The 26,132-nt window shown below is 44.1% G+C and overlaps 1 protein-coding gene across 1 annotated transcript in view; it reads left to right on the forward strand.

The window, feature by feature from the left end:
- IRAG1 (inositol 1,4,5-triphosphate receptor associated 1) overlaps positions 1-26,132 on the forward strand; it is a 118,525-nt gene that overhangs the window by 81,750 nt on the left and 10,643 nt on the right. The window contains exons 5-14 of the mRNA XM_069740546.1: positions 540-713; positions 852-929; positions 2,741-2,790; positions 4,256-4,837; positions 11,374-11,452; positions 13,271-13,406; positions 17,466-17,496; positions 18,538-18,678; positions 24,349-24,480; positions 24,629-24,770. Of these exons, the coding sequence (XP_069596647.1) occupies positions 540-713; positions 852-929; positions 2,741-2,790; positions 4,256-4,837; positions 11,374-11,452; positions 13,271-13,406; positions 17,466-17,496; positions 18,538-18,678; positions 24,349-24,480; positions 24,629-24,770 (1,545 nt within the window). The remainder of the gene's footprint in view (positions 1-539; positions 714-851; positions 930-2,740; positions 2,791-4,255; positions 4,838-11,373; positions 11,453-13,270; positions 13,407-17,465; positions 17,497-18,537; positions 18,679-24,348; positions 24,481-24,628; positions 24,771-26,132) is intronic.

Consider the following 26,132-nt stretch of genomic DNA (forward strand, 5'->3'; position numbering starts at 1 on the left):
AGAAAGAGACAATAATGATGGTGATAAATACCAGTAAATAGTCACCATAGACCTAAGGCACATTAATAGTTACTCACTTCACTGCCACAAGGTTTAAATCTCCCGTGCATTCAGCAATCTATTACGCCCAATGGCGTTACAATCCTGTGTCCCATGCTTGGGATGTAACATAAATGGCATGTAAAAGCATTAGTAAAAAACGTTAGATTACCTTAGGTCTGATGGCGCCAGAGCCCCTACGCGCGTTTCGGCTGCGTGTGCCTTCTTCCGGGGGAGTCTATTTAAGAAAATAGCATAAATCATGAGCAAAAGAAAGAAAGTTACAAAAGATACAGAAGAAGCCATTATCGATACATTATTTTTCCTTACTCCAACTGACGGACGCCGCTCTTTAAATATGCAACAAACAAAAAAATGCCCAGCGTGGCCCATCATAGGCAGAGCTTGGAGGAGATATCTTGACATGTTCCGTTTTCTGTCCCTGTAAACATATGGTAGCACTACATTCTGCTCCGGCAGCTCACACTTTTCTCCTTCAGATAACAATGGCCATGTGATCGACCTGGTCCATGGGAGTCTACCCGACCTTAGGATATCAGAGGAGGACAAGAGGAAAAACCTGCAGTTATTGGAAGAAGCCAAAAAAGTCAGTGAAAAATTCCTAACCCGACGGGGCCGACGCTCGAGATGCAGCCTCTCTGACTCGCCCACAGGTGCTTGGTGTAGTAAGGGTTTGTTTCTGTACCTAAAACCTCCTCCTGGTACAGTAAAATGTTATCTGTCATTACAATATATTTTATACTTGGACAATGCCACTATAACAAGACTTTCTCTTATTTTTTCCTCGCCAGTCTCATCCCCATCACCGAGCCCCAAAGTGTCTCCAGTGTCATCTCGGAGCAACTCCTTCACCTTTCCGGCAGCACCAGGTACAAAAAGCCATCAAATGCTCATCAATTCTTGGGAAATATCAAGGCTAAAGTCTGTGGTCCTATAGTCAGTGGCTTTGGATTGGCACAGGAACTAGAACGGTAGCCACCGGCTGTGCCACCCTACTACATGGGCTCTCCTGAGATCGGCTGATCTCATACAGGACACCTTACAGCCTTTGGTTGCTGCCCAAGTTGAATTAGATTTGCTATTTTTGCAATACTTCACATTACCATATACAAGGCAGGGACCCATTCTTGACTTTGCTATGGGACCCCAAGAGTTCTTATGATGCCCCTGACTGGTTTACCCGGTTCTGTAAAGCAATGCTATGGGTTACTATGGATGGCATGAACGGTTCTGGGTGCCGTGACCGGCTGGCATGATTATTGGTGGCACTGTAAATGCTAAGACCTTTTCTTTGCACAGTTTTAAATGGTACTGTCATAGAAGAAAGTTCTCCTGACCTCGAGTCTGGTCTGCAAAGTTTGCCGTCAAGATGACTTCTTGCTTTTGCAAGAATTATACTGATTGTGCCTCATACACTATGCCCCCCGAGTAATCTATGCATCATGTTGCACCCCTAGTAAGGAATACTCACCGGCTAACGCTCTCACATTGTCGTGAAGATGCCATTGCAACAACTGCATTACATGTTGCTTCCCTATCTTCCATAGTATCTGCATCCTAAGAACGCAGATATGGGTCAATTCAGCAAAAGGGTACCGGGTGGGCATAATCCTCCCAATTCTGCAAAAGGGCCATCCTTTTAAGACACGGACCATGAGAGCCGATTGTATTCCACCCCTGTCTCTTCCCTATCTCCAGTATGTGTGATGTTCCATATGAATGGCGGTCATCTCTGGGGTCCTGACGACGTCTTCTCCTTGATCTGTAATCGCTCTGTTTACCCCGTTACTTAGTGATGTGACTTATCTGCTAATTTCACCCCCACCATCCCACTTAAATCTCCATAAAGGACAGACTAATAATAGTTCACATAAATGAGGAAACATTGTTCTCTCCGAATTCCACTTATTTTGGAGCACGTTGCCAGACACGCGGGATTTTTTTTCCTCTTTCTCTTGTTTCACATTTCAGCATTTAGTGTCGCGCTGGGAATCATCCGCTTCATTGTGACTATATTAGGTATCCGGAGCGGTCAGACAGAAGGAACGCTCAGCAATGTGGAAAAGAAGGAGCCCTGAGCGTGAAGACATGGTCCCAACACACGCCGACAGTGGCTGAAATAAATCCACCTCCTCCGGTAGCCAACATGGAGGTGACCAAAGAGGAGGGTGATCTCATGAACGCCATTGTTGTGCTAAAGTTGACTTTCAAAGGGGAAAAAAAAATATCACCGGAGAGGGTTAAGATGGCCACTGACCTTTAGGGCATGTGCATATTTTTTGGGCGGATTCCGCCTGGAACCCAAATAAAAGAGAACTAAAAAACCTGCAAAAAGAACATTTATACAGCAATATAAAAACGCCTTGCCTTGCGCCCGTTTCATCTTTTATCACTTCTTTTAGCCTCTTCAGGCTTCGAAAGCTTTTAAGCGGCTAAAGGAAATGGCTGGTTCGTTCTTCCAAAACTAAAAAACTGACACGTCAGGAAAAACACCGCCACCGTTTTTCCCGAAGTGTCTTCCTATATCAAAAACGATGCGGATACGCCGGAGGGTGAAAGACTCATGTGTTCACATACCCTTAGAGCACAGAATTTTTGGCAGTCCCTATTAAAATGTAAAGTGCTGCAGAATATGTTGGCGCTATAGAAATAAAATTATCATTATTGTTTCTGTGTACAGGACCTGATCCGTATCCCAGTGTCTTCCCTGAAGCTGCAACATTGCTACAGGTAAGACGGCACAAGTACTGAGGTTAAAAAAAGATTATTGTATGTTCCAAGTCTTTATGACTTATAATGGACACGGAAGAGCGCCCTCCACAGCTGGGGGTGTGATCTGCGGCTTACTGTAAAGCGGTGGTATAGTCACAGGACCGTGCTTGGGACATGACCCTGCTGAAGGGGACATTTAGATGGAGGAGGAATAATGGAACAAGTGGCGAACCTCAAGTGGCTCCTGCAGAATTCGCTTCTATACTTTTCTATTTCTCAGAAAATGTGTAACGAAGCAGAACATAAGGCGACGTGACACCTGCCAACCATTGATGCCCCAGTGTTTAGAAATTCACCCCTTTTGTCTCATCTTCTTACTGTTCTCAAGATTTTTGGTTGCTGTTAATAAAATTTTGCAGAAAACCCATCCTGGACTAGTCCCACAGCTGAGGGGCTGGTTAGGCTACTTTCACACTGGCGTTTTTTTGAATACTTCGCAATGCGTCGTTTAGGGGAAAAAACGCATCCTGCAAAGTTGTTTGCAGGATGCGTTTTTGCCCCATAGAGTAACATTACCGACGCATTGCGACGTATTGACACACGTCGCAACCGTCGTGTGACGGTTGCGCCGTGTTGTGGCAGACCGCTGGGAGCAAAAAACGCTAAATGTAAAGTTTTTTGCTGCCGACGGACCGCTTTTTCCGACCGCGCATGCGCGGCCGGAACTGCACCCCCACCTCCCCGCACCTCACAATGGGGCAGCGGATGCGCAGGAAAAATGCATCCGCTGCCCCCGTTGTGCGGCGCATCAAACGCTAGCGTCGGAATCTCAGCCCGACGCAATGCGACGGGCCGAATCCGATGCTAGTGTGAAAGTAGCCTTAATTGTATGAATGGGGATGAGTCCAGGACAGATGAGAGATGTGTGCTGCTGTATTTGGCTCACAGAGAATTGTTTACACCCCTGATACTTATTTAAAGACGCAACCGACTAAGCGTGATACCCGTTTAAAGAGGACCTGTCACTTGCAATAAATGTTATTTTTACTTTGCATAAAAGCCGCCGTTCTCCTGAATCCGGCGCTGTTTTTCTTTTGTTCCTGCGCCTCTCCATTCCTGAGATATGTCTCCCTTCTTCCCTTTACGTAAATCTAGTCTTGTTAACCAAGTGGGACTGGTTATCAACAATTTTCTGTGGGCGTCTTTATAAAGACCACACCCAGTTGGATAAAGAGCTAGATTTATATACAGCAAAGGAAGGGCCATATCTATGGAACGGAGAGGCGCAGGAGCAAAAGAAAGACAGCTCCGGATTCAGGAAAAAAAAACAAACAAATGATGGCAAGTGATAACATTAAGGATCCAGTCATTACAAGATATAACATTGCATTAGAGCTTTTCTACTGCCCTGTACAGAGATTCTCCATGAGCGCCATCTCATCTCCAGTCCTAAATACCATATTAATAATTTCCATTGTTCTAGAATGCAACAAAGGGATTGACGAATCGGAAGCAGAACGACCAAAGGAAGATTTCCCAGGGCCGGCTCACCCCGCGTCCTCAAAGTCTTACAGCTGCTTCTAAGGAGACCCTTTATGAACAGAAGGAAAACTTTGACCCCCTGAAACACGTGAGCGGTACATATAAATCCCCGGCCCCTGATATCTCTAAACCTTCTATTATAAAGACCAGAATTGGTCCTGAGCAGGAGCTCCAGAAATCCATCCTGAAGAAGCCGGGTGACCCGCCTCGAGGAGGCCCCTCGGAGGGACTGGCTGCTTCTAGTGTGGCTTTCCAATTCTCGGGGTCACCTCAAGTCCCTGTTGACTCCAAGTTTGTATCCCGGTTGGAACATGTGACGGCCGGGAACAGGCCGCCGCTCCTGAGGGCCCTCTCCTGGGACAGCGTCGAACCAGAACAGAGAACTAAATCCAGTTTAGAGTCACCCGAAAAAGACCTCGTTTCCAGTTATGATAAGTGTAACGATAAACTGTCCAAGTTCTCCGGGCTGAAGGATTTTCATATTCAACCTGTTCGACTCCAGAAGCTGACCAAACTAAGGGAGGTAAGTGACCACCATATGTGCTCATAAGGGGTCAATACTCGCCTTAAAGGGATCCCCATCCTAAGCCCCATCATCGCATGATGAAAGTTCTGTAACTTTTCAATAGTCTTTGACCAAGATCCATCATTTACAGGTTTGTTTTTTAAGTCACTTATTGTCTTGTCTTTCATTTTACAAGACTTTTGCGGTCCAAATTACAATGAATCGATCGATATCACGCCCTCAAGCTAACCTCGAAAAGTTGGTACAACTGACGGAAAAATGGGAAAAGTCGCATAAGTTTTGCGCAACTACAAACTGTGCAAACATTTTGCGTCCTTTTTCTTTTTGCTCCAGATTTTTAATTCTTCGCCGTTTTCAAGATCGTTGCTTGCTGTCAGTGAATGGAAACGTTGATAGTCAGAGGCCTCCACGTGTCCAATTGACACAAGTGAGGTTATCACTAGATCAGCAGAAATCTTAAAAACCCATGAAAAATCGAAGCGGAAAATAAATTGGGGAATTGTAGAACTTTTTATTACACAGAGAATTTGCAGAAAAGTGAGAGGGTTGTAGCAGGTTTGGAAATAATCTCCTATCCTTGGGAGCGGCGATAACATCCTGATCACTGAGATCCAACCGCTGGGAGCATTATGAACGGGCAGATCTTCGGTATGCCCAACCTCTGCTCCATTGTTCTTTAGGCCGGTTTCACATGTCAGTGTCTCCGGTACGTGAGGTGACAGTTTCCTCACGTACCGGAGACACTGACTCACATAGACATATTAAAATCAATGTGTCTCTGCACATGTCAGCGTGTTTTCATGGACCGTATGTCCGTGTGCAAAGCACGGAGACATGTCAGTGTTCGTGGAAGCGCACGGATTACACGGACCCATTAAAGTCAATGGGTCCATGTAAAACACGTACTGCACACGGACAGCGTCCATGTGCAGTCCGTGTGCTCTGCAGGAGACAGCGCTACAGTAAGCGCTGTCCCCCCCACGTGGTGCTGAAGCCGCCATTCATATCTTCTCTCCAGCAGCGTTCGCTAGAGAGAAGATATGAAAAATCCTTTTTTTTTTTTCATGTTTAAAATAAAGATCCCTGTCCCCACCCCCCTCCCACCTCCTGTGCGCCCATCCGCTGTTAATAAAATACTCACCCGGCTCCCTCGCAGCGTCCTCTCAGCGCCAGCTTCTCCTGTATGAGCAGTCACGTGGTACCGCCGATTACAGTCATGAATATGCGGCTCCACCTCCCATATGGGTGGAGCCACATATTCATGACTGTAATGGGCGGCACCATGTGACCGCTCATACAGGAGAAGGTGCGGCATGGAGAGGACGCTTCGAGGGAGCCAGGTGAGTATTTTAGTAACAGCGGGCGGGCGCACAGGGGGTGGGAGGGGGGTGGGGACAGGGATCTTTATTTTAAACACGAAAAATACAAAAAAAAGGATTTTTCATATCTTCTCTCTAGCGAACGCTGCTGGAGAGAAGATATGAATGGCGGCTTCAGCACCAGTTGCAGGGGACAGCGCTTACTTGTAGCGCTGTCTCCTGCACGGTCCGTGTGGTACCCAGTTGGCACACAGGTGGCACACGGCTGCCACACGTGTGCCACACTGATGTTCACGGTAAGCACACGGACACGGATAATTGCGGTACCGATTTTTCCGGTACCGGAATTATCTGGACGTGTAAGACTAGCCTTATGGGACTGCTGAAGATGACCAAATACAGCGCTCAGATGTACCCGGCAGTCTCATAGAGAATAAAGCACAGAGTGCATCCTGAATCTCGGCTCCATTCACACTGGACTCTGCAGAGCTCTGTTCTCAAGATCAGTGGGATTCCCAGCTACTGGAGCCTCAGTGATCAGGGAGTTTTCCCCCCATACTATGCATAGGGGATAACTTCCATACTTTGCACAAGTCCTTTAAGGTTATGTGCACACAGCACAGATTTTGTTAAGGTGGCTTTGGAGCAGAAACTGAGTGGGAACTCTTCAAAAAATCAAATTTGCTTAATTTCTGCTCCGAAAACTGCACATAGCCTACAGGAAAATATTCCTAATAATAAGACTTACCTAAAACCAGAAAACTCCTAAAAGCCGAAGAAAAGCAGAAATCGGCTGTATGCAGCTGCAGCTGTGAGCCGTGGATAATTACTGTGGTGACCACTAGAGGGTGCTCCTCTCATATGGATGATGGGTTCCGGATTGTAGATGGTGATATATGACAGGTTACAGTGAGGCCATATTCACACACGCAGTATTTGGTCAGTATTTTACATCAGTATTTGTAAGCCAAAACCAAAAGTTGGACAATTAGAGAAAACGAATAATAGAAACACATCGCCACTTCTGTATTGATCACCCACTCCTGGTTTTGGCTTACAAATACTGATGTAAAGTGCTGATTGTGGCGTAATACAGATTTTTTTTACCCCACTCCTACATTTAACCAGTAGCCTCCATTTTACCTGCACTGACTGATACATTGTAGCAAAATATCAGGTAATGAGAAAAATTGTGATGTTTATGTGTTATGTCACAGAGCATTACCTGCACTGATACAGTGTAGCAAACTGTCAACTGTATGATGTTTTAGGACAGGGTTTTTCAATCCTAGAGGTGAATTACGCTGACTGTCCCAGAATAGATAACAGACAGCACAGACTTTTCTATTTTGGCAGTCACTCCCTCTGGATTACCTGCTATGGACATTAGGTTATGGCTATGCTTGCTCACCTTAGTTGCTCCGTGTGAAGAATATTGGAGATATAATTTCATGCCAATCATTTGTATTTTATTTGGCCTGGGATTATAAAAGTCTTTCCTTTGTCCAGCAATGATAAGAAGCTCATATTCTCAAAGCCTCAAGGAAAAAGCTGCCACCAAGCTCAGCAGGGGGGACGAAGCTTCAGAGGCTGTGAGTAACAGATCTCACACCTTGGAGTGCTCAAAGCACGACAAAGGTCTGCTTGCCATATAGAGTCCTGCTGAAGTTGCAGACACTTTCTAGAACATTCCAGAAACATAATTCCATAAGGAGTTATGAAGATACTATACATTCTAGCCATACATTGTGTATATTTCCAAGATCCCCAGAACATGGCAAACGCCTGCCTGGGTATCATCTCGTTCTAGCACCCAGGGGTATGGAGATACCTATAACAAATAGTAAAAACCAGATAGCAAAGCTGTATTTGGTTTTAACACATAGCAGGGGCCCGGCCGGATCAGATTGCACCAAAACCGCCTCCCTAGGACTTTCCATTAAGACATTATGAGACATCTTAGGTTGTGGAGTTTTTAGCTTCTAGAAGCAAGGGGAGGGGATTTAGGTTCAGGAGAGCAGGAGGGGAGTGACTCAAAGGGGTTAAATGCCCATGTAAAGCATGACCTATTGTTTTTTCTCTGCATATGTATAACCACTGTGTATACGGTAGTCTTCTGTGCCCATAAGGTGATTAAACATATAATTTAACCTTGGGTTGCTCTTTTATCTCTATCCATGAATTCACATGTCCGTTTCTCGATTTAACTTTTCGTGCTACTGGGGCTGGTTTCTGGCCCGATATAATCCCGTAAACAGACCGGGCTTATATTTAACAAGGAACTGGTGGCAGTCCTATCGGGCTGGCAGTGCTCTGTTTTCACTGGTGCTAGTGAAAGGGACCTCTCAGCCTGTCAGGGTCGTGAGCGAGTGTGATGCCATGTCAGTTACTGCATGAGCCACATTCTCTTACTCCCTTTGCCTCTCTGGGCCCTTGTGGACAGGGGGTGTCTGTGTAAAACTGTATCAGACTGACCATACATGTCTCCAGGGGGTGCGGAATGTCACGTTGATGATAGTGGGGAGACCGCATTATGTGATCCATCTAACGCAATAGTGACGTCCGGCGGGTGGCAAAGTGCGGGTTCCTCACATGTGGCAGAGGTGGGATTCTTCATGATCTCTCTTATGCCTGACTACAAAAGTGGTAGCAGTGGTGGGATTCTGCCTGATCTCCCTTATGCCTTCCTGCAAAAGTGGTAGCAGTGGTGGGATTCTGCCTGATCTCTACGGTTCTTCAGACTTAGGCTGTTGAACTGTCCTTCCCCCATGCTTTAAACTGCAGCTCTCCTTCGTTAGATTGGCAGCCGGGTAAAAGCCCGATGCACAGAGAATTGATTTCCATTATACTGGAACAGTAGGCGTACACTCCCGAAAAAAGTGCACGGCAGAGCTCACGTTCGCTCTGAAGTCACCATTACAGTCTATGGCCTCGTCGGCGCATACGTCCAAACTCCGTTTTGTGTAAGTGGGGGAGTCGGACATATGCACTGACGGAGCCACTAAACACAGTGTCAAAGTACCCTTAATGTAGGTTCTTATGAGCGTATAAAAATTAGTTCAATGTTTCATCCACAAAACTCCGTGTGCAATATGTTTTAGTTTTTTTTACACCAGCAGTTTTTAATAATTTACAGGACCATTTACAGTATCCTACAGAATTGCAATGTACCTGTAAACATTGGATGTTATACTATGGCTCCGTAAGGCATCTGATTTTTTTCGCGCACCCATGGACTTGATTGGATGAGTGTCATCCAATTTATGGAAGAAACTAGTGCATGCTGAAGTTTCTTTTTTCACACACAGATTCGGTCAGTGAAAAAAAAAAAACATTCATCCACACAGCCTCATTGAATAACATTGGTTTGAGTGCTGACAATTTTTTTCACGGACAACACTCGGACTGTGTGAATGAGCCCTAAATGACATGCAAATCCAGAGGGTAAATGAATCTCAATAATGGAAGAACATCCGCCCTGTCCAGAGTGACATTTATTACTCTCACACAAAGCGGGCGACTAAACCGGGCCATTCTAATGTGACCCAACCTGTAAACAGGAAAAGCCTGATTAATGCATGTCCGCCTCAAGGCATGTGCAGACCGAGTATCTCACAACGGAGTATCCTCCGTCTTCCCGGATACTTCCTTTCCTGATTGCTGCCAATAACCTGTATCGTGCCGTGACATTGTCATGACGGGGACGTGATAAGCACCACAGTTATCATGACACGTTCCATTATGTCTTCCCAAAATGTAAGGAATTCATTGCGTTATTGTGTGAGAAGCTTCATGGAGCAATGGAGGCTTACTCTACTGTCACTCAGTCCTTCTCATATACTTTTCCCGTATTGTTATGTTGTATTTCTTTCTTTAAGTCATTCTTCTTCTTGTCATCTGATTATCCATCCATGATCCTCAGCTGCTCCATACCCCACGTACTATCCCCACTCTTACTACCTCCATTGTAGCTCCCAAAAATATCATTGTCCAAAATTGTATCCCCCCAGTGTGTGATCCTTAGTCTTTATCCTCCATCATGTGATCCTTAGTCTCCATCATACTTCCAACATCTTATCATTAGAATTACGCAGACCGATCCGTGAGTCAGTTCTTCCAACGAAGAGCCGCGGATACTCTCAGGTAGGAGTCGGTTCTCCGGCTCCCAGACCAGCGGGTCCAGACTACTAGTACTAATGTGGCCGATGGACTAGATCCTGAAAATCCACTTGCACAAACTCCAACACTTATCATCCACCTCTTTATCCTTACTGCACATCATATGACCCTCATCTCCAGCCTCCATCCATCACTTCATCACATTGGTCCAAACCTCTTTCATCACCATATCGCAGTTCTTCCTCTTTAATCCAATCATCCTCCACCACGTGACAATCATGTCATCATCCATCATACCGTTCCATCAATCCATCGTTTTCCTCCTTGGTGTCATCACCCTCCATGATCTCTCCACCACTCTCCTCCACACATATAGACCATGTAATCCCCACCTTCCATCAAATTATCTTCACCCACCATAGTATCATCCTCACCTCCATTATATTATTTTGATGATCCAACATTTCATCCTCATCATCACTTATCCAATCTTCAACCTCCGTCACCACATTACTATTGTCCTCCATTGTATCGCCACATATTTCTTACTCACCCTACTTGGTGTTTCCATGCTCCAAAACCCTAGCACCACTCTCCACCATATCACCTTCACCATTGACCATATAATATCCACGGTCCATCATAAGTCCTCCACCAACAATGTCATCCTCACCTTCCAACATCTTACGCTTGTCCTCAGTGGCCTCCACCTCAACTCACAACTTCCAAAATCCCATCCCTAGTTATCATCCATCATAATTACCGGTATCTAATTTTTCCCTTTCTTCACCATTCAACACTCACTCCCTCTTACATCACTCCCACTCTCAATACTTTCATCCCCATTACGTCATGGTCAACAAAATGTTAAAAAAACCTTTTAGGTCTTCAGTCATCTACGTTTGAGTCCGATTCCTCCACATTAAGCGAGGGATGCGGACTCCTTCTTGCACCAAACTTACATTCCAATCTGTGTTCTAATCTGCTCTAACTAACTGTTGTGTTTGTTTTTTTCAGATTAAGGAAAACCTATAAATTATGATATATAATCCTCCCCTTCCAAAATTATTAATCACCGTTATATTTCCTGTTCAGGAACATAAACTGATGAGAAGTCAGAACCTCACAGGACAGAAGCTCCCGGATCTCAGTGAGGCGGCTGAACAGGAAAGAGGTACGACACCGGAGGTCTCCGATATGTTCCAGCTAATGAACCAGAGGAACAAAACTGTAAAGCTCCTGGGACCGATATTATCAACTGATACAGGAAAGGAGAAAAGCCCAATGTAATAGATCACAACGAACTAGTGACAGGGCAGGAATAATGCACTTAATTAGTATGTGTACTGTGCTGACCTTTATAGAAACCAGAACAGATTCAAGGCGCAAAAATATAACCACTATAATACTCTATGTACAAAAATAAAACTACTATAATGCTGCCCCTATGTATAATAATATAACTACTATAATACTGCCATATACTGTATATACAAGAATATAACTACTATAATACTGCCCCTATGTACAGGAATATAACTACTATAATACTGCTCCTATGTACAAGAATATAACTACTATAATACTGCCCTCTATGTACAGGAATATAACTACTATAATATTGCTCCTATGTACAAGAATATAACTACTATAATACTGCCCTCTATGTACAAAACTAAAACTACTATAATGCTGCCCCTATGTATAATAATATAACTACTATAATACTGCCATATATATACAATAATATAACTACTATAATACAGCCTCTATGTACAAGAATATAACTACTATAATACTGCCCCTATGTACAAGAATATAACTACTATAATACTGCCCCTATGTACAAGAATATAACTACTATAATACTGCTCCTATGTACAAGAATATAACTAATATAATACTGCCCTCTATGTACAGGAATATAACTACTATAATATTGCTCCTATGTACAAGAATATAACTACTATAATACTGCCCTCTATGTACAAAACTAAAACTACTATAATGCTGCCCCTATGTATAATAATATAACTACTATAATACTGCCATATATATACAATAATATAACTACTATAATACAGCCTCTATGTACAAGAATATAACTACTATAATACTGCCCCTATGTACAAGAATATAACTACTATAATACTGCCCCTATGTACAAGAATATAACTACTATATTACTGCCCTTATATACAAGAATAAAACTGCTATTATACTCCCCCTAGTGTTAAGAATATGATTGTGAAGTAGGAGGATTGTTTATGTGACTATATTACTGTATTAGGCTACGTTCACATTTGCGTTGTTGGGCGCAGCGACGGCGACGCAACCCACAACGCATATACACACCACAGCGTTTTGTGACGCATGCGTTGTCATAAGATAGTAAAGATCAGGAAATTCGGCGCAGGGAAAACGCTAAAAGTAGCGTCGTCCGCGCCCTGTCTTGTGCGTCAAAATGACGCATGCATCGTACAACGCATACCGGCGCATGTCCATGCACCCCCCATGTTAAAGATAGGGGCGCATGACGCATTCGTCGGTATCCTTCGACGACGCTGCGCCCAACAATGCAAATGTGAACGTAGCCTTACATGATACTTTCTATATGGGGCATTGATGTGTGACATTTCCATCATGGAGTATCCCTGTCTGTTCCCCAGTGATAAGAAACCAGAGCTGGTGACAGACGTCTTATTCACATCCTGTAATTCGCCGTTTCTAAAAGTTTTAGACCTGTTTTCTTCTTCTTGGGTTTTTGAAGGGATGGACTCGGGCTCCATGGAGGCAGCAGGTTCTCTCTTCGTGTATTTATGGCACATGATGGGGCGCAGCGCTGCTGGGGTGCAGGTCACTTTCTAGAGGAATCTTCCAGGGACTTTACCTCTGGTGGATATTAGATTCTCATGTTGGTAGTGTGTGTGGGATACAGATACCGTAAGTGGAAAGTTTGATTAATGGCATTATTGAACTTATGGTGTTTCAGGCTCTTCTCCTGTCCAGTCTCTGTCTGCTGATGATGATGATGATGAGGGGAAAGGGGAAGCTGAATCTGATGTCATGCCCAATATCCCGGACATCTTACTCAGGAAACTTCGTGTTCACAAAGCCCTCACAAGCAGGTACAATCCAGAATATTTTTCACTACGGTTCAGTTATTGCGGGCAATTTTCTATACGGAAAATACTGAAAGGATTCATCAACTTATACATAAGGAGGTAGACAAGCTGCCCACGTTTCCCCTGGAAGACACATGGGTTGTTGTAATGTGTATTGTGACATGCGATATTAGTTACGGTGTTGTATTTTGCCCAACAGTAGGGAGAGTTAGGGTTGATGGTTGGGACTAGCCCAGGATGGGAGGGACTAAAGCAAAGAGACAGTGACAGTTTCCAGTCAGGAGGTGAGATAGGGCCCAGCTTGCAGCAGGAGCAGACCTATGGTCTGATAAGTAAGCAGAGTCGCACGACGTGGGTGTCCCTGGAGTGAGTGGAGACCGAGGGAGCAGATAGCGAGATTCAGAAAAGAGGCAAGAGAAGGTGACATAGGTGTGATTCTCTGGGGCAGGAAACCTAGTAATGCAATACCGAGCTTGCAAGTACAGAAGGTGACAGAACTGGGAACGTGAGAAGAAGAGAGTGCCGCGGAGAAGCTGCGTAATGGCCAAAGTGGCCAAGTAGCTCCGCTACGGGAAAAAGGACCGGAACCGCGGGTTGAAGTACAGGACTCTCACTGACTATAGTACCGTCATTGGGGACAAGGGAACTTCCTGAAGTACCATAGTGGGTGGTGGTGAAGACAGGACTAAATAATGATGCATAGAGAAAATTTGTATGAAGATGTTCCATGTGGTAAGAAAAATGTTCATGATGTTACGCGCCCGCTATCTGTTGTATATAATTCCTGCCTAGTAATTGTTTAGTAAAAGACTGTTCCTTTTTAAGTGGCGGTCTCCCTCATTGAACTTTGTAAGACCTGGTCCTGGCCAGCTAAAGTTACCGGTATCTTGCAGACTGCAAGGGACTGATGCCCCCATAACGAAAGTCCACACACCCAGCCAGGGTCCCTCATCTTCATGTAGGGTGCCGAGGTGTGAAAGATGAGTACCTCGCCCACGGCTACCGTCCCGCATCCCGTTACATATATACCAGGTAAATGAGGGATGTTTAGAAAGAGATGAGAGAGATCTAAATCTCTGGCCTCAACAATCACGTGTTATACATAACGGCTGCGACCAATGACTGGATGCAGCGATCATGTGCTGTAATCATCACCCCTGGTAAGCTGAGGCCAAAAAAAACACTTTAATTACATACATAGTCATTAGAAGTCAAATAGGTCACAGAGTTCTTTCTACTTATCATGTACTGATCTTGAGTCACATCCTGTATAATACTCCAGAGCTGCACTCACTATTCTGCTTGTGCAGTCACTGTGTACATACATTACATTACTGATCCTAAGTTACATCCTGTATAATACTCCAGAGCTGCACTCATTATTTTGCTGGTGGAGACACTGTGTATATACATTACATTACTGATCCTGAGTTACATCCTGTATTATACCCTAGAGCTGCACTCACTATTCTGCTGGTGCAGTCACTGTGTACATACATTACTGATCCTGAGTTACATCCTGTATTATACCCTAGAGCTGCACTCACTATTCTGCTGGTGCAGTCACTGTGTACATACATTACATTACTGATCCTGAGTTACATCCTGTATTATACTCCAGAGCTGCACTCACTATTCTGCTGGTGCAGTCACTGTGTACATTACATTACATTACTGATCCTGTACTGATCCTGAGTTACATCCTGTATTATACCCCAGAGCTGCACTCACTATTCTGCTGGTGCAGTCACTGTGTACATACATTACATTACTGATCCTGAGTTACATCCTGTATTATACCCCAGAGCTGCACTCACTATTCTGCTGGTGCAGTCACTGTGTACATACAGTACATTACTGATCCTGAGTTACATCCTGTATTATACCCCAGAGCTGCACTCACTATTCTGCTGGTGCAGTCACTGTGTACATACATTACATTACTGATCCTGAGTTACATCCTGTATTATACCCCAGAGCTGCACTCACTATTCTGCTGGTGCAGTCACTGTGTACATACAGTACATTACTGATCCTGAGTTACATCCTGTATTATACCCCAGAGCTGCACTCACTATTCTGCTGGTGCAGTCACTGTGTGCATACATTATTTATCCTGTACCTGTAGTGTATGATGCATTACAGTGAGTGCAGCTTTGGAGAATAATGCAGGAACATGAGGAGGTAGCTAGTTTCTTCTCCTAGGTGCAGCTTTGGAGAATAATGCAGGAAGATGAGGAGGTAGCTTGCTTCTCCTAGGTGCAGCTTTGGAGAATAATGCAGGAATGTGAGGAGGTAGCTTGCTTCTTCTCCTAGGTGCAGCTTTAGAGAATAATGCAGGAACATGAGGAGGTAGCTAGCTTCTTCTCCTAGGTGCAGCTTTGGAGAATAATGCAGGAACGTGAGGAGGTAGCTAGCTTCTTCTCCTAGGTGCAGCTTTGGAGAATAATGCAGGAATGTGAGGAGGTAGCTAGCTTCTTCTCCTAGGTGCAGCTTTGGAGAATAATGCAGGAACGTGAGGAGGTAGCTAGCTTCTTCTCCTAGGTGCAGCTTTAGAGAATAATGCAGGAACGTGAGGAGGTAGCTAGCTTCTTCTCCTAGGTGCAGCTTTGGAGAATAATGCAGGAATGTGAGGAGGTAGCTAGCTTCTTCTCCTAGGTGCAGCTTTGGAGAATAATGCAGGAACGTGAGGAAGTAGCTAGCTTCTTCTCCTAGGTGCAGCTTTGGAGAATAATGCAGGAATGTGAGGAGGTAGCTAGCTTCTTCTCCTAGGTGCAGCTTTGGAGAATAATGCAGGAACGTGAGGAAGTAGCTAGCTTCTTCTCCTAGGTGCAGCTTTGGAGAATAATGCAGGAACATGAGGAAGTAGCTAGCTTTCTTCTCCTAGGTGCAGCTTTGGAGAATAATGCAGGAATGTGAGGAGGTAGCTAACTTCTTCTCCTAGGTGCAGCTTTGGAGAATAATGCAGGAACGTGAGGAGGTAGCTAGCTTCTTCTCCTAGGTGCAGCTTTGGAGAATAATGCAGGAATGTGAGGAGGTAGCTAGCTTCTTCTCCTAGGTGCAGCTTTGGAGAATAATGCAGGAATGTGAGGAGGTAGCTAACTTCTTCTCCTAGGTGCAGCTTTGGAGAATAATGCAGGAATGTGAGGAGGTAGCTAACTTCTTCTCCTAGGTGCAGCTTTGGAGAATAATGCAGGAACGTGAGGAGGTAGCTAGCTTCTTCTCCTAGGTGCAGCTTTAGAGAATAATGCAGGAACGTGAGGAGGTAGCTAGCTTCTTCTCCTAGGTGCAGCTTTGGAGAATAATGCAGGAATGTGAGGAGGTAGCTAGCTTCTTCTCCTAGGTGCAGCTTTGGAGAATAATGCAGGAACGTGAGGAAGTAGCTAGCTTCTTCTCCTAGGTGCAGCTTTGGAGAATAATGCAGGAATGTGAGGAGGTAGCTAGCTTCTTCTCCTAGGTGCAGCTTTGGAGAATAATGCAGGAACGTGAGGAAGTAGCTAGCTTCTTCTCCTAGGTGCAGCTTTGGGGAATAATGCAGGAACATGAGGAAGTAGCTAGCTTTCTTCTCCTAGGTGCAGCTTTGGAGAATAATGCAGGAATGTGAGGAGGTAGCTAACTTCTTCTCCTAGGTGCAGCTTTGGAGAATAATGCAGGAACGTGAGGAGGTAGCTAGCTTCTTCTCCTAGGTGCAGCTTTGGAGAATAACGCAGGAACATAAGGAGGTAGCTAGCTTCTTCTCCTAGGTGCAGCTTTGGAGAATAATGCAGGAATGTGAGGAGGTAGCTGTCTTCTTTTCCTAGCTGCAGCTTTGGATATATTTGCAGGGTAAGCCCTGGAGGTTGTCACACAGGAGCAGACACCACTTCATATAGTCTCTCTATGAAACATACACATGTACAGTAGATGAGACGTGACCGGGGCATCACTTTTTGGCCTGCAGTAATCCGCTCCCCTGTGCCTCGTGGCCTCCTATCATCACTGGTTTCCTGTTGATGTCTCTGGTGTTTGTGTTTCTGGACATTTCTGTGACTTGATATGTAATATGTACTTGTCTCCTTTCAGTGCCCCTCCGCTGACAGAGAAGGAAGTCGAGGTGAGTCCCGTGCGCAGTCACGAAGGTTGCTGGAATACGACAAACATATCCGGATTAAAGGGTTTTCTAGGGAAAATAATATTCTGTCCAAATATAGTAAAATATGAGTATTGCCAATATAATGTCCCTATTGTTCTGCAATGATCTGCCCGGCCCCGACTCCTCTGGGGCGTATAATGCAGACCCCTAGGACTCCCACGTATCAAAAGAACAGGGGCTCCTTAACCCCTAAAGCAGCTTTCTTCAGGCAAGTTACAGAATGTCCGAGTATGGGAGTGATGTCCATAGCTGTAACCCAAGTAGTATCATGTTGGACCTCCTTTGGCCTCCAGTACCGCAGTAGTTCTTTGTGAGGTCGATCCCACTAGGTGTAATGGTTCTGCAATAATATGTTGCCAATTAAACGCATGTATTTGAGGCTATTAATCATTTTTACTATTGGATTTCATTAAGTATTTTCCACCGCTTGCTTTCTATAGCCTCTGTGTTGCAATGTTAATTGTTGGCTGCATAATGAGTTAACTAAGAATCCGTCAGTGAGCCCGCTATGACAGTCTGATTGGGAGTTTATAGCTCTTTTATGTATTTTTTTTGCTTCTCTTGGCTGATTTATGACTACAGACCACATCAAAGTCAAATGTGCAGAAAAACAAAGAGCCTGGAAAAGCAAAACGGTGCAAAATTTGTAATTAAAACCAATTGTAACAATGATATGTAGCCTCAAATGCAAGCGTTTAAGTAACAAAAAATGCCCCATAGTTGACAAATGTTATTTAGTGAGGAGGGATTTGCGGTTAATGTTTCTTTATAATGACAGTATAGTGTTTGTGGCGGTTTTATACATATGATGGTGTCATGTGATCTAATACCACCGGAAGCATAGTATAGCGGTTATTATGTAACAGCCGGCTGACTCTGACCTCAGTCTTCTGCCCTCCGGACCGGGGAACACTCCGCTTTCATCTTTGTGATGTTTCCAATCTCCAGTCTCCGTTTGTTCCAGCCAAATATAATATTTGGTAAATGTCTGCACTTTCACAGAACGTTTTCGTTCAGCTTTCCCTGGCGTTTCGGAATGACAGCTACACGCTGGAAGCCCGGCTGAATCAGTCAGAGAGGGAGCGAAACCTGACCGAGGAAAATAATGAAAAGGAATTAGAGAACTTCAAGGCGGCTGTTACGGTGAGATGGCGGTAGATTACCTGAGGCAGTCGTTCCACTGCGACATTCAGTTGTTTTCAAAAGTTTACATACCCTGGCAGAATTTTTGCTTTCTTGGCCTTTTTTCAGATAATATGAATGATAACACCAACACTTTTTCTCCACTCATGGATAGTGGTTGTCAAACCACTGATCAAAAGTTTACATACCCTGGTGATTTTGGCCTGATAATATGCACAGAAGTTGACACAAATGGGTTTGAATGACTACTAAAGGTAACATCCTCACCTGTGATCTGTTTGCTTGTAATCAGTGTGTTTGCATAAAAGCTGAGTGAGTTTCTGGGATCCAGACAGACTCTTGCATCTTTCATCCAGCCACTGACTTTTCTGGATTGTGAGTCATGGGGAAAGCAAAAGAATTGTCAAGGGATCTACGGGAAAAGGTAGTTGAACTGTATAAAACAGGAAAAGGATACAAAAAGATAATCCAAGGCATTGATAATGCTAGTCAGCAATGTTCACACTGTGATTAACAAATGGAAAATCAGGGGCTCTGTACAAACAAGACCACGGTCAGGTAGACCAACAAAAATTTCATCCACAACTGCCAGGAAAATTGTTTGGGATTTAAAGAAAAACCCACAAATAACATCAGCTGAAATACAGGACTATCTGAAAACTAGCGGTGTGGCTGTTTCAAGATGCACAATAAGGAGGCACTTGAAGAAAAATGGGTTGCATGGTTGAGACGCCAGATGAAAGCCATTACTATGCAAATGCCAGAAAGTATCTCGCCTACAATACGCAAAACAGCACAGAGACAAGCCTCAAAACGTCTGGAACAAGGTAATTTGAAGTGATGTGACCAAAATTGGACTTTTTGGCCACAACCATAAACGTTACATTTGGAGAGAGGTCAACAAGACCTATGATGAAAGGAACACCATTCCTACTGTAAAGCACGGAGGTGGATCGCTGATGGTTTGGAGGATGTGTGAGCTACAATGGCAGAAGAAACTTGGTCAAAGTTGAAGAAAAGATTAATATAGCACATTATCAGCAAATACTGGAGGCACATTTGCACTCATCAGCCCGGAAGCTGCACATGGGACGTACTTAGACGTTCCAACATGACAACGATCCAAAACACAAGGCCAAGTCGACCTGTCATTGACTACAGCAGAAGAAAGTGAAGATTCTGGAGTGGCCATCTCAGTCTCCTGACGTCAATATCATTGAGCCACTCTGGGGAGATCTCAACCGCGCAGTTGATGCTAGACAGCCCAGGAATTTACAGGAATCGGAGGCTTTTTGCCAAGAAGAGTTGGCAGCTTTACCATCTGAGAAAATAAAGAACCTCATCCACAGCTACCACAAAAGACTTCAAGCTGTTATTGATGTTAGAGAGGGCAATACACGGTATTATAAAATGGGGTATGTGAACTTTTGATCAGGGTCATTTGGATGTTTTGGGTTGTCATGATGATTTAAAAAGAGAAAACACAGTAGTTTGACAATAAATGGCTTCATCCAACCACTAACCATGAGTGGAGAAAAAGTTTTGGTGTTATCATTCATATTCTCTGAAAAAAGGCCAAGAAAGCAAAAATTCTGCCGGGGCATGTAAAGTTTTGAGCAGAACTGTATACAAAGACACTGATGAACTTTACAATGTTATACCAGTTATATACACAGAACACAGAGCAACAGCCCATCCAGATTTGAAATTACAATTCTCCTGTGATGATAATGACTGCTGAGCTCTGCAGAACAGGGAGTGACAATATAATTTTAAGTTTAGTAGCCGGAGTAAAAAATTAAAGATTTTAGGATTATTAGGAAAATTAAACCTTAAAAGAGTTGTCCAAGGAAAACAAGTTATCACCTACAGTGGTTTATAAAAGTTTGAGCAAAGTTACTGTTATTGTAAACAGTTAGGCAAGTTGAACATAAAATGATCTCTAAATGGCCTAAAGTTAAAGATGACACTTATTTTGTATTTTAGGCAACAAAATAAATATTATTATTTTTTTTACATTTTAGAAATTAAGAAAAAGGGAAATGGGCCAATGCAAAAATTTGGGCACCCTTGGAGATTTTTGTGACCTTGATAACTTTAACCAAGGTTTTAGACCTTAATTAGCCTGTTAGGGTTATGGCTTGTTCACTGTCTTTGTTAGAAAAGGCCAGGTGTTGCAAATTCCCAGCTTTATAAAAACCCAGCCTCCTCTAACCTTGTGCCAAAACAGCAGCCATGGGTTGTTCTAAGCAGCTGCCTAGCACTCTGAAAATGAAAATGGTGGAGGCCCACAAAGCAGGAGAATGCTATAAAAAGATAGCAAACCGTTTTCAAGTTGTCCTTTCCTCAGTTTGAAATGTAATTAAGAAATGGCAGTTACCAGGAACAGTGGAGGTCAAGATAAGATCTAGAAGATCAAGTAACATTTCAGTGAGAGCTGCTGGTAGGCTTGCTAGAGAGGCAAATCAGAACCCTAACTTGACTGCAAAAGACCTTCAGAAAGATTTAGCAGACTTTACATTGTTCCACTCAGACACCTGCACAAATATGGCCTTCAGGAAAAAGTCATCAGAAGAAAACCTCTCCTGCGTCCTCACCATAAAATGCAGCATCAGAAGTATGCAAAACAACATCTAAACAAGTCTAATGCATTTTGGAAACAATTCCTGTGGACCAGTTAGGTTAAAATAGAACTCTTTGGCCTCAATGATCAAAGGTATGTGTGGAGAAAAAAGGGTGCAGAATTTCAGGAGAAGAACATCTTGCCAACCATTAAGCATGGGAGTGGATCAATTATACTTTGGGGTTGTGTTGCAGCCAATGGCACAGACAACATTTTACTGGTAGAGGGAACAATGAATTCAATGAAATTTCAACAAATACTTGATGTAAAGATAACACCATCTGTGAAAAAGCTGGAGTGGAAAAGAGGAAGAGGATGGCTTCTACAAATGGATAATGATCTTAAACATATGTCAAAATCCACAATAGGCGACTTCAAAAGGTGCAAGCTGAAGGTTTGACAATGGCCCTCACAGTCCCCTGACCTGAACATCAATGAAAATCTGTGGCTAGACCTCAAAATAGCAGAGGATGCAAGATGACCCAGGAATCTCACAGAACTGGAAGAATTGTTCAAGGAAGAATGGCTGAAAATTCCTCAAACAAGAACTGAAAGACTCTTGCCTTGCTACAAAAAGTGTTTACAAGCTGTGATACTAGCAAAAGGGGGCGCTACTAGGTACTAACCATTTAACATGTAAAAGATGAATATATACTGTATGTGTATTTTTTTGCCTAAAATACAAGGAAATGTGTCATCTTTAACTTTAACTCTTAATAGTTCAGGGGTGCTCAAACTTTTACATGCCTCTGTATAGCTAATATATGTACACAGTGACTGCACCAGCAGAATAGTGAGTGCTGCTCTGGAGTATAATACAGGATGTAACTCGGGATCAGTAATGCAATGTATGTACACAGTGACTGCACCAGCAGAAAAGTGAGTGCAGCTCTGGGGTATAATACAGGATGTAACTCAGGATCAGTAATGCAAAGTATGTACACAGTGACTGCACCAGCAGAAAAGTGAGTGCAGCTCTGAAGTATAATACAGGATGTAACTCAGGATCAGTAATATATGTACAGAGTGATTGCACCAGAAGAATAGTGAGTGCAGCTCTGGAGTATAATGTGACGCCCCAGGGTCCTGATCGTCACAGTGGCATCGCTTTCCCCTTGGGAGGGTGATGTCACGCTTGGAAGCGATGAAAGATATCTTTCACCAGGTAATCACTACATACAACACGTTCACACTCCAGACCAGAAGGGGGAGCTCTGAACCCAGATTCAGGGTGAACTCCCCTTGATATATTCTGGTCTTGGACGGAGAGGAGTTAGTTCGTCCCAGACAGCAGACAGTGCAGACGATCAGGGGACCTGAAGAGAGCAGACGGGCAGAGAGTGCTAGAAAGTCTGAAGGGGCCGTGTAGTTCAAGGTACTACAGCTCCTGGAGAAAGAAGGAATCAGAAAGAAGGAACAGATTGTAGAAAAGGTGTCGGAGGGAAAAAGCGCAGGAGAACAACACCAGTGGAGCAGAGCTGAGAAGTGGCTACCTCCCTGGCTAGTGCAGATTCCGGTAGGTGGAAGACCATGGCCGTGCTGAACTCTATAGTGGCATAGCTGAAACTGGCAGGACAGCTGGATTGTACATCACCTGTCCGCATTGATACCCAGGAGACACAGTGATATCTATAGGGGCCGGGTCATGATAGACACCCTGTAAAGAGGCCCAGTTCACCTGTCATACGGGTTGTGTCCTAACCTTTATGGGGGACAGAGAGGAACTGTGAGGACCTTATTGGAAGCATTAGGCAGTAAGGGACTACAACACTACTGCACGTGGAGGAAGGCTTTGATCTCCACCTGGTAAGGGAGACCCTGGATTCGCTTCCAAGCCGGCCGGACCCTGCCTGTACCTGTTGCCTGAAGCCTACAGTAAACCAGGTAAAGACATTGCAAACCTGTGTCCTCGTTCTTCATCGCACCACTCTCCATCTACACACCGGGAAGCCCTGGGGACATACTTCACCTGTGGGAAGTTATACCATCTAGCTGCCATTCCATCACCCCAGAGGACCCCTTTAAGCAGCGTCGGTCCCCACTGACCGAACACCACAGGTGGCGTCACGAATTTTATTCATAAAACCCCTAAAAGACTTTTCATTTAATTGGGCTCCCAGGGCCACGGACCGGATTGCAGCCACCGTAACATCCCCTTTAAGACCGGACCCGGTACCAAGTATCCCATTTCCCTGGTGGGCGAATCATATAATACAGGACATAACTCAGAATCAGTAGAGGATGAGTAATGTAATGTATGTACACAGTGACTGCACCAGCAGAATAGTGAGTGCAGCTCTGGAGTATAATACAGGATGTAACTCAGGATCAGTAATGTAATGTATGTACACAATCACTGCACCAGCAGAATAGTGAGTGCAGCTCTGGGGTATAATACAGGATGTAACTCAGGATCAGTAATGTAATATATGTACACAGTGACTGCACCAGCAGAATAGCGAGAGCAGCTCTGGAGTATAATACAGGATGTAACTGAGGATCAGTACAGGATCAGTAATGTAATGTATGCACACAATGACTGCACCAGCAGAATAGTGAGTGCAGCTCTGGGGTATAATACAGGATGTAACTCAGGATCAGTAATGTAATGTATGTACACAGTGACTGCACCAGCAGAATAGTGAGTGCAGCTCTGGAGTATAATACAGGATGTAACTCAGGATCAGTAATGTAATATATGTACACAGTGACTGCACCAGCAGAATAGTGAGTGCAGCTCTGGGGTATAATACAGGATGTAACTCAGGATCAGTAATGTAATGTATGTACACAGTGACTGCACCAGCAGAATAGTGAGTGCAGCTCTGGAGTATAATACAGGATGTAACTCAGGATCAGTAATGTAATGTATGTACACAGTGACTGCACCAGCAGAATAGTGAGTGCAGCTCTGGAGTATAATACAGGATGTAACTCAGGATCAGTAATGTAATGTATGTACACAGTGACTGCACCAGCAGAATAGTGAGTGCAGCTCTGGAGTATGTGTTCTGTCTCTGTCCCATTGCACCTCTCTCTTCTTTCAGTCTTCTGCATCGTTGTGGCAGAACAGTGAGCACCGTGAAGCTTACCAGAAGTTATTAGAGGACATCTGTGTCCTCCACCGTCTGATCACCAGACTGTCCAGCCGGGCGGAGATGGTTGGCGCTGTGCGGCAGGTCTGTAGGATGCACATCTGTGTTTGCATTGTTAGGCTATTTTGAATTTTGGTGCTGTATTTTGAGCTGTGATTGACCAAATAATTCTGCTCATCTTTTTGTGCTCCACAAATGTATCTTCTCAGCAATTGTGCACTTTGTTGTCCAGGAGAAGCGCATGTCTCGGGCCACGGAAGTGATGATGCAGTATGTGGAGAACTTGAAGAGGACCTATGAGAAGGATCATGCTGAGCTCATGGAGTTTAAGAAACTCGCCAACCAGAACTCCAGCCGCAACTACACCGCTTCTGGTAAATGTGACACCGCTATGCAGATGGCAGGGCCCCCACACTGCACCGTCCATGCTTTGCTACTTGTCAGATCCTCTCCCGTCTACGTCCATATGCTAAATCCAAAAATTGACCTCTTTGATTATGTTCTTACTCTTGGTGGCAACCAAGTTCCGGGGCTGCTCCTGGTCTTTGTGCATATGTGGCTGCAACCATCAGTGTTCAGTGATGAGAGCAAAGGACGCCCTTCTCAGTGGTGTGCACCTTTGTGCTCCTCGCCAGAAATGTTTCTCCCATCAGGGACTGAAGTAATATTTTTGACAATAATTAGTGTCATGAATTTTGATGTAGTCAACGGCCGGGGGAACATGGGGGAAGTTGAATTTCTTTATTTTTAAGAATATTTGTTTCCCACTTTTTACTTTATTTGTTAGCTGCCCTAGAGAACTTGAACCTGCAATTTTTCCGATCGCTTGTACTATGTAATGCAACACCATAATATTGCAGTACATAGCAAAAATATAAATAAATCACACCAGCCACAAGCTGGCCTTCATAGGAGTACCATCCTGGTAGGCATGGAGGCCTTCAGCAAGTTCCTGACCCATGGGTCCTTCAAAAAAAATGGAGGAATTGGTCAATGAGTCAAGAGAATGGATGATTACTAAATGGATTCTTCAGCTCTCTAGATACTGAAGAACAGAGTGGCGGATGCAACCGATCCCAATGCTCCTAACGTGTCATCTAATATGCTCAGTTGGTTTTTATGGTCCAAACTAAAGTTACATAAAATCATTGTGAACAAGACCGCGGGACCTGATGGGCTACATCCAAGGGTTCTTAGGGAACTAAGCTCAGTTGCCGCTGTACATAATCTAGATACTGGTACTCTGGCGAATGACTGGCGCAAAGCTGATGGCGCAAAGCTTCAAAAATGGCTCTGGGTCTTTCCTGGATAATTATAGAGTAGTAAGTTTATCATCCATTGTGGGCAAAATACTAGATGGGCTTAGAAGGGAATATGCACAAGAGTATGTGGTAGATAATAGTGTAAGTCATTGGTTTTACTGAGGACAGAAATTGACTGATCTGATTAGTTTTTGTGAAGAAGTGAGTAGACACCAGGACAGAGGAGCCACTGTAGATAAAGTGTTTTTGGACTTTGCGAAGATGTACAACGAATGCAATCCGAATATCGAAAGTGAATAATATATGCTGCCATTGTTGCCATGGACAGAGGAAAAAAATCGGACTGGGATCTGTGTACGACCCGATAGAATAATATTGATCTGAGAGTGATCCAGTGTTTTGTTGGATATTCAAAACTTTTTAAGCATTATATCTGAAAATAAGGGGAGAGACCACAAGTGGCCAAAACTCTGC

This window comes from Ranitomeya imitator, chromosome 9 (genome assembly GCF_032444005.1).
Source record: "Ranitomeya imitator isolate aRanImi1 chromosome 9, aRanImi1.pri, whole genome shotgun sequence".
Lineage (NCBI taxonomy): Eukaryota > Metazoa > Chordata > Amphibia > Anura > Dendrobatidae > Ranitomeya > Ranitomeya imitator.